General features: G+C 38.8%; 1 protein-coding gene across 2 annotated transcripts in view; it reads right to left on the minus strand.

Moving 5' to 3' along the window:
• GPD1L (glycerol-3-phosphate dehydrogenase 1 like) overlaps positions 1 to 16,690 on the minus strand; it is a 42,768-nt gene that overhangs the window by 14,872 nt on the left and 11,206 nt on the right. For both annotated transcript variants that reach the window (XM_038388601.2, XM_043508989.1), the window contains 3 exons: positions 14,049 to 14,189; positions 8,785 to 8,923; positions 7,523 to 7,635 (listed from right to left, as the gene is read on the minus strand). In XM_038388601.2, the coding sequence (XP_038244529.1) occupies positions 7,523 to 7,635; positions 8,785 to 8,923; positions 14,049 to 14,189 (393 nt within the window). The remainder of the gene's footprint in view (positions 1 to 7,522; positions 7,636 to 8,784; positions 8,924 to 14,048; positions 14,190 to 16,690) is intronic.

Here is a 16,690-nt window from a genome sequence, read left to right on the forward strand (position 1 = left end):
CCAAACACTAAAAAAAGATCACCTGCAGGAGACTCTGGGTCTCACTCCATTGTGGCGCCTCAGCACATAGGAACCAACAACTCAACTTTGAACACCACTACCTGCCAGCTATCTCAAGTAAGCAAGGAGGGTCCAGCAGCTGGAGTGAATACAAAAAAAAAGGAGGAAGTGCTGAATGAGTCTGCCCTGAGAGAGATATCTTGGGTCTGAGATGAGAAGATCTAAGTGGTAGACAGAGTAGTCCTAAGCTAGGATTGGACTTTATATTATCTTATGCTTAGATGTTTGTTAAAGTTGAAGCCCAAGAAGATGGTTGAGTTTTGATCCTGCCCAGAGTTTAGGGACTGTTGTAGAACAGATGGGAAAGTCATCTTCTCATAAGCAACTCAGTGTGATCACACAGAGTCCTTCAGAAATGCAGGTTTGATTAACATCAAAAGGCTATGCATATTGCATATGTTACGGCTCCAGACTTTGATGACCATATGAGCATTTTGTAACGTGAAGGTCAGTGCCAACAAAGAATTTAAAACTTGCAATCCAACATTGGTTTTGACAGCAAGTTTATGGAGTCCCTCATCGTGCTGATGCATATGGTTTCAGAGGCCTTTTTTAACCACACATTGTCCCTCCACAATTAAGTTGATAGTAAAAGGAAAAGCAGAGTGTAATCCATGTGAGATTTCATGCCTTCATCTGTGCTGCAAACCTGAGCTGGTGTCCAAGGATACCCATACAAGTATTAGAACCCGTTTTCCCTTCTACTTACACATACTATTTTGCAGAAAGGAGTGAGAAAACAGATATTTGAGGTTGGGAAGGAATTTTCCTTCAGGTCAGACCGGCCTGAGTTGTTTTTTTTTTGCCTTCCTGTGCTGCATGGGGCATGGGTCACTTGTAGGTTTAAACTAGTGTAAATGGGAAATTCTCTGTAATTTGAAGTCTTTAAACCATGATTTGAGGACTTCAGTAACTCAGCCAGAGGTTAGGCGTCTATTTCAGAAGTAGCTGATGTTCTGTGGCCTGCAATTTGCAGGAGGTCAGACTAGATGACCACGATGGTTCCTTCTGGCCTTAAAGTCTATGAGTCTAATTCTCAGTGCACTTCACAACAGGAACCATTACTGATGCAGAACAAACCTGTGATACCTGGTTCACAAAACCAGCAAGCTATTGTTTACAGCCATTTCTAGCTCTCTCCCTGATACCACCAGATCCAGTGACAGAACTGCAACTCACATTTCAAGACACTTCGTGAGTTATGGTAAGGCCTCCATTTCAGTGCTCTCAATCTTCTATACTTCCAAACAGCTCCATCAGCCCATTGTCAGAGAAAATAAATACAGCAAGTGAAGCAGATATTCAGAACGTGTGTCTGAACAGCAAATTCAGCAGATGTTCTTTCGTCACCTAGCTCTGACAGCCATTATTAGTTTTCATTTAAATGTGCTTCAGAATAATTTCAAATGTAAAATTATCAGCCAGAAGAATGCTGTGTTCAAAACTTTCTTATTTTCTGTGTTCCTTTCAATTTTTAGGCAATCATCCATATTGAAATCATCCCTGCTTAGAGGAGTGAGGGAGGAGGAGAAAGGAATGAAGCTAGTCCAGAGGTATAGCTGTATCATAATCTTCTATTGTATACCAGTATATTATGCAAGAAATAGAGCTGGAATATTATAAAGATCTTGTATTCATATGTCTTTGTTTAAACTATGACCAAAATCTCCAATGAGGAGACAAGATACTTTCAAAAGCTGGGGGGAGAGAGGGGGAAAAAAAGCCTCTCTCTCTGTCTGTGTGATGCTTTTGCCGGAGACACAAGAGGAATGGAGTCTTAGAACTTAGTAAGTAATCTAGCTCGATATGCGTTAGATTCTGTTTGTTTAAATGGCTGAGAAAATAAGCTGTGCTGAATGGAAAGGATATTCCTGTTTTTGTCTTTTTGTAACTTAAGGTTTTGCCTAGAGGGATTCTCTGTTTTGAATCTAATTACCCTGTAAAGTATCCTGATTTTACAGAGGTGATTCTTTTTTACTTTTTCTTCTATTAAATTCTTCTTTTAAGAAACTGAATGCTTTTTTTTCATTGTTCTTAAGATCCAAGGGTTTGGGTCTGTGGTCACCTATGCAAATCGGTGAGGATTTTTATCAAACCTTCCCCAGAAAAAAGGGGGTAAGATTTAAGAGGATTTTGGGGGAAAAGAAGTTTCCAAACTAACTCTTTCCTAATAATAATAATAATAATACCGGTGTTAGACGTTTGGTGATGGCAGCGAAAATCCAAGGGCAAAGGGTAAAATAGTTTGTACCTTGGGGAAGTTTTAACCTAAGCTGGTAAAAGTAAGCTTAGGAGGTTTTCATGCAGGTCCCCACATCTGTACCCTAGTGTTCAGAGTGGGGAAGGAACCTTGACACACAATTTGAGGACTTCAATAGCTCAGACATAGGTGAGAAGTTTTTTTGCAGGAGTGGGTGGGTGAGATTTTATGGCCTGCGTTGTGCAGGAGGTCAGACTAGATGACATAATGGTCCCTTCTGACCTTAATATCTATGAATCTATGATGCAGAAACCAGAATCATGTACTGTGGCTGCTGTAAGCACCTTACATACTCTAAAATAAATACTGTAGTTGCATTTTACTAATTCCTCCTCCAAATTAGTATTGGGATGGAATATATGACTTCGACTGTATTCAAGAATGCAGTTTGCAGTGGTACTGCAGACAATTAAAATAGGCACTGTTGCAGAAGTTAAGTTAGAATCTCTCTTTATTTACAACAATACCCTCAACAGAACGTTGTCCTCATGGATCACATAGTTTTTCCCCTCACTTTTCAGAGAGAAATTCTCTCTCTAATCAGTGAATTACATAGCTCCAATTTTCACCAATTTATCATGATGTAAATTCCCAATCATATTGAAGAGACAGGAAAATTCCTTAACAGATTTTAAAAGCTAGCACACATCTGTACTCTAAAATATGATGATTAAAAAACAGATATATGACCAGGTTAATCATATCTTCAAAAACAAAACAAGAAAAAAATTGTTAACTAAATTACCAGTAATAAAATTTTAAAAATTCTCTCTATTTTAAAGTAGCCTACTTTACATTACATCTGTTCTCCTGCCCCCGCATTTTGCTTAGTATAGGCAAGAAAGATAGAACAGAAACTTAAAGTAAACTGGCTAGTCAATTTCACATTGAGGTTCTCAGTGCACTAGCCCAAGATAGCAATGTCTGAATTATAAACAGCTCAGGGAAGCGTTTACATACCCAGAGTCAGGACAAATCTGGCACAGAACTTAGGTTTAAAGAAAAAAAAGGGGCGTTACATGACAAGGAAAAAAAAAGTGCTGTTTAAAATGTAAGACCCAATTAAAGGTTTTCATGAAATTAAAAAAATTACGAGTTTGTAAAAGAAAAATTCATAAACACAAACATTTTTGTTTGTAATACAAATGATAGCCTAGTAGGTGAGAACCAGAAAGTAAAAGATGGTTTGTCTATTTCCACTGCACAAGTGGGACTGAACGTAACAGCACAAGTAAATTACATTTTTAAAATGCTCAATTTTAATAATGTAATGTATTTTATAACATAGGCAAGACTGAAATCTACAGATGAAAGCACTAGGTGTATTATTTGATTTGTTAAAAATAGATGGGCCAGATTTTCACTTGGTGTAGCTTCACTGATGTCAACTGAAATATGAAGATTTACACCACATGGGAATTTATACCAGATTCGGCCATGGTTTTTAACCCAATGTGATCTCTTTATTAGTTTTAAACAACCACTCTGATTTTTATTTATTATTCCATGAAAAACTTCAGTTAATCTTTGATTTTCTGAAAAGCTCTTCACAGGTGAATCGGGAAGTTGTTTTTGTTTGTTTAATTAGCTATTTGCTTTGATCAACACCCACTGGATTGTCTCCTCAAGGCAGAGTATTTTATCAATTCCGTATGTTCTTTTAAACTGTCAGCATCAGACCCTAGTAGACTAGGCCTTTTAGACCATTAACCAGTGACTTTAGCTGGTGAGTAACAAGATCTAAAATTCATTCACACCAGTATTTACAAACATTAATCATCATAATAATAAAAGAACAGATCAAGAAAATATGCAAATTTAATCTTAGTAGCTATCTAGATTCAGAAGAGAAACTGTCTTAAATTCTTTAGCACTTACAGATAGATGCTTATGTCTATATTGACTTGGACCTTCCAGCAATGTGTCAGCAGACATCCAAGTCCTACAGGAGTTTAGACACACCAATCTCAAGGTCCCTTTCACCTAGAGCTCACTCTCTGAGCTGAAGTCAAAACCCAACATTCACTGGCTTAAGTCCACCTCTAATTCTGCCTCCAAGAGTTTTCGTGTTCCCAGACAGTTCCTTCTTCCAGAAGTATACAGGAATTAGAGCGGGTCAGAAAATGTCAAAATGAAATTTCAACAATCAAAAAAAGGGAACAATCTAAATCTGTAAAATTTTTCTGACCAACTCTAACAGGATTGTGTGCAGGGATGTTTTCTTGGTGACTCTGCATATCACCACTAGAACATCTGAAAGCAGTGGATAAACTAGGCCAGATTCTGATCTCCGTAACATCAGTATAAATTCAGAATCACTGCAGTAAAGCCAGTGGAATAACTCCAGATTACGCTAACATAACGGATATCAGAATCTAGCCCATCAGTCCATCACAGGCTTCCTGCCAGTTACATAATTTCAAGCAGGATTTAAATATGCCAGATTCACAGCAAAAGCTATCTGAAAACCAGGCTTCTCATCTCCTGCAAATTACCTGAATGTCGTGTGACGGGGCAAGGCCAGATGGCTATAGAAAAGTAGTGGAAGATAGATATACTAACTCCAGGCTAAACGAATCCCTGGTACCAGGATAAGTTAAATGGCAGTTGCTTCAGGTCAATTAAAACACTTGGGGCCAATTAAGAACTTTCCAGAAGGCAGGGAGAATGCTAGGTTGATTGGGACACCTGAAGCCAATCAGGGACTGGCTGAAACTAGTTAAAAGCTTCCCAGTTAGTTAGTCAGGTGGGTGTGGATGTCAGGAGCTGTGGGAGGAAGTTGTGTTGTTGGAGAGACTGAGCAGTACACACTAGATCAGGCACAAGGAAGGAGACCCTGAGGTAAGGGTGAAGTGGAGCTTGAGGAAGTGAGGGCTGCTGTGGGGGAAGTAGCCCAGGGAATTGTACATGTCACATTTCTAAAAGGTCAGCTACCATAGCTAACACTATTACGGTCCCTGGGCTGGAGCTTGGAGTAGAGGGTGGGTGTGGGCTCCCTCCTTTGCCCCCCCGGATTAATCACTGAGACTGGGAGACAACAGAGATTGTGCAAGGGCGGATAGCTTCTCTTCACCTCCCTTGCTGGCTTATGATGAAAATGGCTCAGTAGACTGTGACCCTTGCCTCTAGAGAGAAGGGTTATGTGGAGGGTCACAGTGAGCCTCTGAGGCTAGTGAAATCTGCCAGGAAATGCAGGACCCATGGAGACAAAGACAGAGCTTTGTCACAGTAGTTTAAGACTCCATGATTTCCCACACAACAACCTCAACGTAACAGAACCAGGAACCAAAGAGCCCCTCAAGTAAAACAGAGTATTTCATGTAACATTTACTAATCATTACACAGTGTTTATGCTGACTTCCATTACATATTACTTTATTATGTTTGTGAGCTTTATTTTTCTTTTCAGTTATTTTCTGAAGTATCATAAATATAGTTTTACTAGTACATGACTGTGTTCAGTGAAATTGCTTCCCGTCACAAACATTAAAGAACATGAACTATTGTATTACTGGCCAGGGGCCCAAGCCATTAATAACATATATAACAATTTCCTGTAAATTAACGTGAAAAGAAAAAAAATCAATAGGAATAATTTTAAGCTACACTTCACTTCCTATCGGTACAATTCAGTTACAAAAACAAAAGAAAAAACAGCTTTGTAGTTCTTTGAAAGAACAGAAAAATATTTGTTTTACTGTTCAGCCATTCTGCACAAACCTTATCCAATACAAGTTTGGAGAATACATGCATCAGATTTGTACACAACAATATAGTGCTTTACATCTTCAAAGTGCTGCATCAACATTCACTATACGAGAAGGATACACTGGTAATGGCAAAAAAAAAAAAAAAAAATCCCACTTCTTGTCCGAAAAATATTTATACCTACTACAAGTTGCAACCACCATCTCAAAATTACTACAGCTGGATGGAATTAGTAGGTATTCTCCATTTTTAGGTTTACTCTGTACACATTTGACAACACTTTGTGCTTAGTCAGTTTACTTGTTTTCCTTATTGTTTGCAAGGGTCTTTCATCAAATAGCAACAGGGGAGAGAAAAAGCATTTTAAAGAGTAAGAAAATGGCAGCATGACGACTCGAGTCCAGTACCTGAAGTTATTTTAACTCCTTTTTTAAAACTGTCATGATTTCATGTTCATGGAATCCCCTTACTACTTACTGCCCATCTCCCAGAAATGTATTTATTGCTATTCTCATTTGCAGATGGAGAAACTATGGCTCAGAGGGCCAAATTCACCACTGGTGTTATGTAAATGAAGTTCTAGCGAAGTCAGTGGCAACCTACCAGCTTATTCCCGTGGTGAAACTGGACAAGGGAGACTAATGCTCCATCCATGCTTCTGAAACTACTTCTAACCTGATAAGATGAAAATAGCAATTCACAGGATTTTTCAGCAAGCGCAAGGCTTTACCAGAATAAGCCAGAACTAGGTACCATAAGCAAAAACAGACATAAAAAGGAAATTCCCAGTCTAGGGTTCACTCAGACTTTGGTATCTGGGCACAGAGCCCTGCCATTCTCTCTCTTCTCTCCAGGAGCCCTTATACCTCTTCTTTGCAGTACCTACTTAAGGAAAGAGGAATGTAAATCTGGAGTTAACACCTAACCAGGCAGAGTCTGACTAGACTGCTCCCTGCCTCTCTTTTTCAAAGCCATTCCAGCTGGCACAGTTGAGACAACTGTATAAATGGGACATAACTTTGCTAAAACACGTGGTCTGGGATAAGTCTTAAATAATGTTTTACCAGAGTTGTGTCCCACCTACATGGTTGATATAACCATGCCAGTAGAAGCGGCTTCTATAAACAAATGGGACAAGGAGCAAGGGAACTATGTGGTTTCCAGTACAAAAAGGGTTTATTTCAGCTTCACATGCCTCTCCCCTTGCATAGGGGATGCTGTACACATAGACCTTGCCCAGAGGCTGGAATGGATTTTAAAAGTGTTTCAGGAGTGTAGATGCAGTATCACTTGCATGAAGCCACAGAGCAAGTAAAGGGCAGAGGTAGGAACAGAACTCAGGATATCTTGATGCAGAGCTCGATGCACTAACCACATGCCTCTGTCCAATTTTAGAGAGAGAGACACAGACAACTTTTTAAGGGTAAATACTCTCCCCCTTCCCCCCCATCTCCCTTCCCCAGTCATCTAAAAATTCAGCATGGCTAACTGTACCTTAAGAGCACCACAAAGCTCAACAGTATCTGCATCATCCACTACAGTTATTCGGAAGTTTGGCGTCTGCAGGAGTTCTTTGAAAAGAAGGCCATTCTCCAGGATTTTACTGCCTGTTGAGGGGGGAAAAGGCAAGCAATGAATTATTTAATTATTATCCTGGCTTTTTAGTGCAAGGCAGAATACTTCAGAGCAGGAGTTAGATTGTTTTTCCCCACTTCCCCCCCCCCTCCAATCAAGATAGACTATTGGTAAATGTATCCATGTTAAGAACTAAGAGCTCAGAATAAACAGAAGAACAATCACACCCTTTTTGTTTAAATCCATTTCCCTTGTTTTTTTACTTAAATAATTAAAATTGGTTTAAAATACTCTATCCAAGTTATCTTCTCAGCAGCTGCAATTCTATGAAGTACTTTAAGCACATGTCCAGACCTACTGATAAAACAAGTCAGATACCTTATTAACACAGCAAGCTAATCTTGCCCTAAAAAAGAAGTCTGTCAACATTTTAAACTAACTCAACCATCTAAAATAACTATATGCAAGAGATGTTAACGTGACACTAAGTTTGCAAAGTTAACTACACAAAAGTAAAAAAAAAAAAAATTTCATGTTCTAACAACAATAACTCCCTCAGATTGCACACTGCTGTATATATTTGAATGCACATGTGAGACTTTGTGAAATCTATGAATAGGTATGCTCTCCAGCCTTAGATGGGTGCAGAGATATCTGTGCTAGTAGTTCCAATCGCAGGATCAAGGCCAACACCTGCAGTTTAGAAGAATTAGCTGCAATGAAAATCTACAAAGGATACAGTAGTACCTTTAAAAAGTTATAAAGATGGAAAGAGTTTCACAAGCTGCAACACCTGTACTAAAAACATCTTATACCTTGATATTAGACTATGTAGCAACTTATGTAGCAAAATGTTCTGCACAGCAGTGGCATGGCTACTTTATCAGTATTAAACAGTATAATCATTACTTTGTGGCTTGGTAATTATTTCATTGTAAAAGAAATAAGGGTCAGCTCTGAAGTCACAATCCTAATGAGATTTCATAATCTCTCCTTCCAATGCCTTACTGCTACATTTGGAAGTGCAAACATTATAGGAAGTTCAGAAATTAAATATGAAAGACTTAGTACCTTCTGATAATGATCGATTAAAGCTGGCAACAGTGATGTTCAAATTATTCAGCGTGGAGTTTTGAGCATAGATGTCGATATTTAAACACTTTAATTACACAGATTGTTACCTATTGTGGTTTCACAGAACTTCTCTGCTGCTACCTCGTTGGCAATGTTAGCTCCCATCAGCACACTAATGTCTATTCCCATTTTCTCTCGAATAATGTCAGAAATCAGCTTGAGTCCCTCTGGGCCTTCATCTATTCCCTGCAGCCAACATTAAAGTGAATTACTGAACAGGCATTAGACAGAATAGACTGCATCACAATTATCCTTCCTGGGTAGAAGCTACAATAAAGTTTATCCAGTTAGTGACAGAAGATAGTGGGCTTGTTACCACAGAGATAAAGCACACACACATACATCTGGCTATATAGTCTTGCCTCTACTGTGACCTTTTAGAATGTCTTCCTTTGATACAAAATTGCACTTAAAAATTAGGAATTAACTACCAACATCTAGATGACAACAACAGGATTTATTTTGTGCTAAATAAAGAGCCCAGTCCTGTAAGGTGCTGCAAGTTCATCTCCCCCGGGATCAGATTCTCAGATGATGTAAATGAATGTCCCCCTACTAAAGTAAATGGAGCAACACTGATTTCCAGCTGTTGAGGAGCTGGGCTATTGACCTCAGTGGAAACCGAGGCAAAGAAACTCACAGGATTGGATTTTGATATTTTTATGTCGTATTTTGTGGAGAAAACACTCAAACTGAAATATTACAAAGAAACTGCTTCGTGTTTAATGACAGCAATGGCTTACTAGTCAATCAGTTCTAGTCATCTTGAACACTACTACAAAGTGAAAAGCCTGTTTGTGGATATGGAAGAAGCTGATTAATAATACTTTTGCTCTTACGTAGCATTTTTCATCTATCGATTTCAAAGCGCTTTATCAAAGTATCATTATCCCTGTTCTCCAGAGATAGAGAAACTGGGGCAGAGAGAGACTGAGTGCCTTGACTAGATCAGTGCCAGAGGGGAGAATAGAATCCAGAACTCCTGACAGCTTGTGCTTTTTTCAGGGAACTGCAGTATCTCCTTCATCCAAAGCTATTTCTCCCATGGAGCCAAAATGTGAATTAACTGTGTTTTTTTCCCTCTGTAGAAGCACAAAGTCAAAACTGTCATCCTCCTTCCCAAAAGTATAAATATTTAGGAGGTTATAGAAACATTTTCTTTGTAAAGACTTATTTTTAAATGGTTTCTCATACCTAGCACAGAGAAGACCATGGCCTTTTTTTAAGTATAAAAAGGCATTGCTGAAATCGATTTAACTTTACTTAAGCCACAGAAGACATTCCTGGCTGGGAGAGTTTTGCATTCCTAAGGCTTAATTTTTTTTTTATTGTTAAAACCACTGCACAACTAAGAGATATTGTGAGACACGTACTAAACCAGCCAATGAAAACGTAAGTCAATTACTATACTGTTGCATTACTTTTTTCACTCTCACTTAACACCTTTGTGGACCATATTGTACAGTGATGAGAATCTGAAAGTATGCTCATGTATGTGTCGTTTTTTTAACAGCTCCAAAGATGCCTTGACAGTCTGTCTATTAGGCCCCCAAACAGGCAATTAACCAGCAGCAGCCATTCAGTCTCTTTAAAGGGCATTTGGAACAACTACCTAGATATGAATTTGTGCACTTGAATGAATAACCCGCAGTGAGAGAGATCACACATAACTGGGTACTAAATCCAGGCCTAACGTGAACAGACTGAACTTCTGCTGAAGTCAAAGAGAGCTGCACCTACTTATACTAGGTCTGAAGTTGACCTGAAAAGAAGCAGGAACCCAGGTGGATCTGACCTGAGAACTTCCACAGTGTAGGGGTATTCCCCACATGGTATAGAGTCAATGTAATGGCTCCCAACATAGGCCAGGGCAATAGATCTAGATGCTGCAATGATCACCAAAGGCAGCTAGATGTACATTAGAACAACCCAAAGGCAGAAGATTTCAAATTGCTTTTCACTCCTGTGCTCTTCTTGTATTGCAATGCTAAAAAAGCAAGTTGCATTCCATTTCCTCTGATTATTCAACACATATATTTACTGAATTCCAGTCATTTACCCTATCATAATCAATTTAAGGCAACATGATTACAGATGCATCATTCAGGTCCTCATCTGGCATTCACCTTATCATTCACCAAAGACCCAGTTTTATTTTCACATATTAGGTTGAGTTTGCAGGTCTGACAGTTAAACATACACCTTTCATTTGTAAAGAGAGTATACTGCATATAGAAATCAGACAGAAAAAGGACCCCACTATGCCATTTTACATAGAGTGACCAAATGTCCTGATTTTATAGGGACAGTCCTGATATTTGGGGCTTTTTCTTACATAGACACAGTCATAAATATAAAGGGAAGGGTAACCACCTTTCTGTATACAGTACTATAAAATCCCTCCTGGCCAGAGGAAAAACCCTTTCACCTGTAAAGGGTTAAGAAGCTAAGAACCTGGCTGGCACCTGACCCAAAATGACCAATGAGAGGGACAAGATACTTTCAAATCTGTGGAAGGGGGCAAAGGGTTTGGGCTGTCCGTGTGATGCTTTTGCTGGGAACAGATCAGGAATGTAAGCCTTACAACTCCTGTAAAGTTAGTAGGTTTCAGAGTAGCAGCCGTGTTAGTCTGTATTCGCAAAAAGAAAAGGAGTACTTGTGGCACCTTAGAGACTAACAAATTTATTAGAGCATAAGCTTTCGTGAGCTACAGCTCACTTCGAAGTGAGCTGTAGCTCACGAAAGCTTATGCTCTAATAAATTTGTTAGTCTCTAAGGTGCCACAAGTACTCCTTTTCTTTTTGTAAAGTTAGTAAGTAATCTAGCTAGAAAATGCGTTTGATTTTCTTTTGTTTAATGGCTTGTAAAATAAGCTGTGCTGGAGGGAATGTATATGCCTGTTTTTGTTTCTTTTTGTAACTTAAGGTTTTGCCTAGAGGGATTCTCTATGTTTTGAATCTGATTACCCTGTAAGATATTTACCATCCTGATTTTACAGAGGTGATTCTTTTACCTTTTCTTTAACTAAAATTCTTCTTTTAAGAACTGATTGATTTTTCATTGTTCTTAAGATCCAAGGGTTTGGGTCTGTGTTCACCTGTACCAATTAGTGAGGATTCTTATCAAGCCTTCCCCAGGAAAGGGGGTGTAGGGCTTGGGGGGATATTTTGGGGGAAGACGTCTCCAAGTGGGCTCTTTCCCTGTTCTTTGTTTAAAATGCTTGGTGGTGGCAGCATACGGTTCAAGGACAAGGCAAAGTTTGTACTTTGGGGAAGTTCTTAACCTAAGCTGGTAAGAATAAGCTTAGAGGGTCTTTCATGCAGGTCCTCACATCTGTACCCTAGAGTTCAGAGCGGGGAAGGAACCTTGACAGATGCCTATTACCCCCCATCCCTTGTCCTGATTTTTCACACTTGCTATCTGTTCACCCTAATTTTACATAACCCTCTTTCAGAGCAGAACTACACTAACTACAGAATTTGTTTCCAGTGGCCAAACTAAATGTACTTGCATAGAGATATAAGGAAAGAAAGTGTGTTTATGGACGCACATGTGCACGTGTTTAGAAATAAAAAAATCCTCCATTACTTACAAATGGTGAAATGATTCCATTCTCACATGCTCTTTTGTTAGTGAGATCAGATCTCTGCCCCTTTGTACAGATTTTGGTCCCATTGTCAGAGGAAATGTGTAGTTTGCACACAGTTGCAACAGAATAAAAAAAAAAAATGTTTGCACCATTTCTGTCAAGAGAGCACTTCCTGGACCACAGCAGCAGCTTAACAATGGGAAGTTGTCTGGTAACCAGTTCTGGCTTGTGTAAGAGATGTCATCCAACATTACATTAAATATTCAGATTAAGAATATACTAATGTTTATGGAAAAAATAGAAAATGTTTTCCCTGGCATAAATAAATACGTTTTCCTTAGCATAATTTTACCAGTGCATTAAATATTTATTCTTTACATAAATATAGTCAATAACTATCAAGTATTTAAACTGTATTTTTAAAGGAATATAGACCCAGTTTCTGATCCAAATCAGATCTGTGTAAAAGCCACAGTAACCAGACTGACTTTTAGAGTTATTCTGGTTTCACATTGACATAAATGACATAATGGTAAACAAATAGGCCAGAATAAGTTAGGGAAGAATCAACTACGTTTCTCTCAAGAGTTTAAGAAAAGAGAGTGAAGGAACATGTCCTCAATTCTGTTGGTGTAGGCTACTTGGTGACATCAAAATTTTCAGTCTGGGATTTTATTTTCATCTCAGATAGCTTATTGTCTGACATGGAAGTTTTCGTTGCTATATATTTATTGCTTTCAACACTATGCCAGAATCATGTGCCTTGTTTCTTTCATCCTTCAATTCAACAAATATATAATCAAAAAATTATCTGTAAAGTACAACACCTGAACTAGAGCAGTGTTACCTTTTAATAAAATTCAGGTTTTCAAGACTAAATCTCTTTGATAGGGCAGCACCAACAAAAACAAGAGAGTTAATGGTTTTAGCTAAACTAAAGAGAGCCAAATTTATTTAAAAAATAAAAATGAAAGATCTGGAGGGTGAACCTGTGCCAGGAATGAGAACAGACGGGAACTTGTGCCAAGAAAATAAAGCACTCCCACCCTCAACTAAATGAAGGGAAGAACAAAGTAATGTCTTTTTGAAGCTTGTGGGAATAACCAGACCTAACATAACTTAATACTCAGAAACAAAATGTCATTTAAAACAGAAACTCCTTTGCCTCCAGCTCTATGAAAGCCCCTTTAAAATGCTGTTCCCAACAAGTTCCCATACTGGAACTGGTCCATCTTTTTGGATGGCTCTGAACAGTTTCTCTTGTTGCAGCAAAATCTTTGATGTGAACGAGAGCACTGTCCACTCAGTCACGTGAGATTCTCTTGTCAGTCTTTAAAATGATCAGCTCAATGTTTGGGATGTGAATTAACTATCAGACTATTATATTTATGCTCTGCTCTCCATCTAATGATGTATCCAGAATCAGAAAGTAATAGGATGAAAAGCCTGGTGGTGCAAAACATTTTTTTAAGTTAGTTTTGTAAGCAGCCTCACCTCCCTCTTACTGAAAATGACAGAATAAAATAAACCCTGTATAATAATCCACTAGTGACTAGGACTCAAAGTCCTATTGTACATCCAAAGAAGTCCTACTGAACAATCAAGAAAAAATAAAAATTTGGCAGGGAAAGATGTTTTTCATTTCGAACTCTCAGTTGAATGGCTTCAGAAGATTATATTCCATTATATATTGACAATGTTAATGTATAGCATTTATTATACCTTAATGAGCGTTATCCCAACAGCTTTCTTTGGTACCCGTCCTGTGATCTCATCGCAGATCTTATGAATAAACTGATGAGGAATGACAAAGACCAACAAGTCTGCATCTTGCACAGCTTCGTTAAGATTTGGAATGGCAACCTGTACAATTATGAGAGAAAAAGGGGGTTGAAACAAAAGAATTTACAAAAACTTAATTCTATTCAAAAGTTCTCTAAAAATAATCTAGAAGACCTTTCTGAGAATCATCATTTCTATCATGCTATATCAATAAGAGAAAAAAAAACATGCATGTTACATTCCTAAAAATGCAAAAGCATCAAATGCTTTCAAGCCAACCCAAGACATATTGGGCCACATTTTGAAAGGGGCCTTTCCCCACCTTCTAATATTGTGGACACAATCAATTGTACCTGAAAATGACAGAATTTAGACAGCTAATTACCAAATTTGCAGGAGCAAATGATGTTCGCATTTACAAATCAGAGTTCCAGACAGCTAACTAACATTCACAACCTAATTGATTGAAATGCAAAATTAGAGGCTGTTTTTGATTGTCTCTTCCCTAGCTGCTAGTTTGGCAAAACAGTCTAATACACTACTGCACTAAGAAGAATGAGGCCTGGTCTACATCTAAAACTTAGGTCGACCTAGCTACATTTCTCAGGGCTGTGAAAAATTCACACTCAGATGTAGTTAAGCCAACCTAAGCACATTGTAGACCTAGCTACCACCTCTCGAGGGGATATATTTACTACAGTGATGGAAAAAACCCTTCCCTGTTGCTGTAGCAAGTGCCTACATTACATTGCTACAGCACCGCAGCTGCAGCACCACAGCTGTGCCACTGTAGAGCTTGTAACAGAGACTTGTCCTGTTTAAATAAACAAAACAAAACAAAACAAAACCTTCACCAGGCCCTCTTACATCTGTTTCCTGATGTTCTATTTTTGATCCTTAAAAGGTTTTGTTTTTCTTTAAGAAGATGACCAGCTTCCAAGCCACTTGCCAGATTTCACTCTTTTCCAACAAGTGATGGAAAGTTAAAGTAGTCCTCATGTTTAACCACATTTGAAATAACAGAGGCACCAAAAATGAGTTCTGGGGCTGCACAGTGGCCTCTGCAAACACTAGTGATGGAGGTAATGAACATGAACAATCTAGATTGCACCAAAGTTTCCTTGGCCTATGACAAAAGGGAAATAATTAATTGCCTAGGGAGGTTGTGGAATCTCTATCACTGGAGATTTTTAAGAGCAGGTTAGACAAACACCTGTCAGGGATGGTCTAGATAATACTTAGTCCTGCCATGAGTGCAGGGGACTGAACTAGATGACCTCTCCAGATCCCTTCCAATTCTATGAGTCTATGATTTACTTCAAATTAGGAGACTGGTGCAGTGTTTAGGTTTCAATGGCACCAAGAGAACCGTAATCTAGCTACAGGCAGTGTTTAACCCATAGGTTTTTCTACTAAATTGTCAGTTGCTGCTCTCTCCTCCTACTTTTAGCTCTTTCTGGGCCAGATTCATGATTGCCCACCACACTATGTTGTCATCATGGTATCTCCCTCCTAGCCATTGCAGGCAAAATTCTGGCGCGGATCCTTGCCATTCTCCTTCCACCCGTCAGAAGAAATTTTACCAGAGTCACAGAGTGTTTTCTGACCATGTTGTGGAACTATGGATATGATCTTCACAGCATGGCAGCTCCAGGAAAAGTATCAGGAGCAAAACTAACCACTGTACATGGCTTTTATTGATTTAACTAAAGCCTTTGATTCAGTGAATCACCATGCCCTCTGGACTGTACTCTCTTAAGATTGGATGTATTTATCAGGACATCCAATGTCCTAAAATTGCTTCATGAGAACATAAAGGCAACTGTTCTGAGCAGCACTGGCTCCCAGAGCGAACCTTTCAAAGTACAAACAGGAGTAAAACAAGGTTGTATCATCGCTCCAACCATGTTTGCGGTTTTTATTGCAGTCATTCTTTACCTAGTTGCTGGGAAGTTTACAAGCTGGCATTGAAACCATTTACAGAATGGATGGAAAGCTGTTCAGACTTAGCAGGCTGAAAGCCAAGAGTAAGATCTCCACATCATCTATTTTTGGAACTTCAGCATGCTGATGAAAACGCAATCTTTGCCCACTCAGAGAAAGATCTTCAAACTATCTTGAATATGTTTGCCGATCCTTACGCATGTCTTGGTCTCACTCTTAATATCAAGAAGACTAAAGTGCTCTCCAAATGATGTATCACATGCCCCATCTACCAAAAATCAATGGAGTGGCAGTGGAGAATGTTGATCACTTCCTCTACCTTGGAAGTCATCTTTCATCCCAGGCAGATATTGATGCAGAAATTCAACATCACCTGAGCTGTGCCAGTGTAGCTTTTTCTCATTTATAGCACACGGGTTTTGAAGACCACAACATTTGAACAGACACCAAGCTTCTTGTTTATCAAGCAGTTATTCTCCCAACACTATTGTACGGGTGTGAAACTTGAACAACCTATAGACACCACTTGAAAGTCCTTGAGAGGCACCATCAACGCTGCCTTCGTAAGATTCTGAAGATCAAATGGGAAGACAGGCACACCAATATTAGTGTCCTGGAAGAGGCAAAGACCTCCAGTA

The sequence above is a fragment of the Dermochelys coriacea genome, chromosome 2 (assembly GCF_009764565.3).
Source record: "Dermochelys coriacea isolate rDerCor1 chromosome 2, rDerCor1.pri.v4, whole genome shotgun sequence".
NCBI classification, from domain to species: domain Eukaryota; kingdom Metazoa; phylum Chordata; order Testudines; family Dermochelyidae; genus Dermochelys; species Dermochelys coriacea.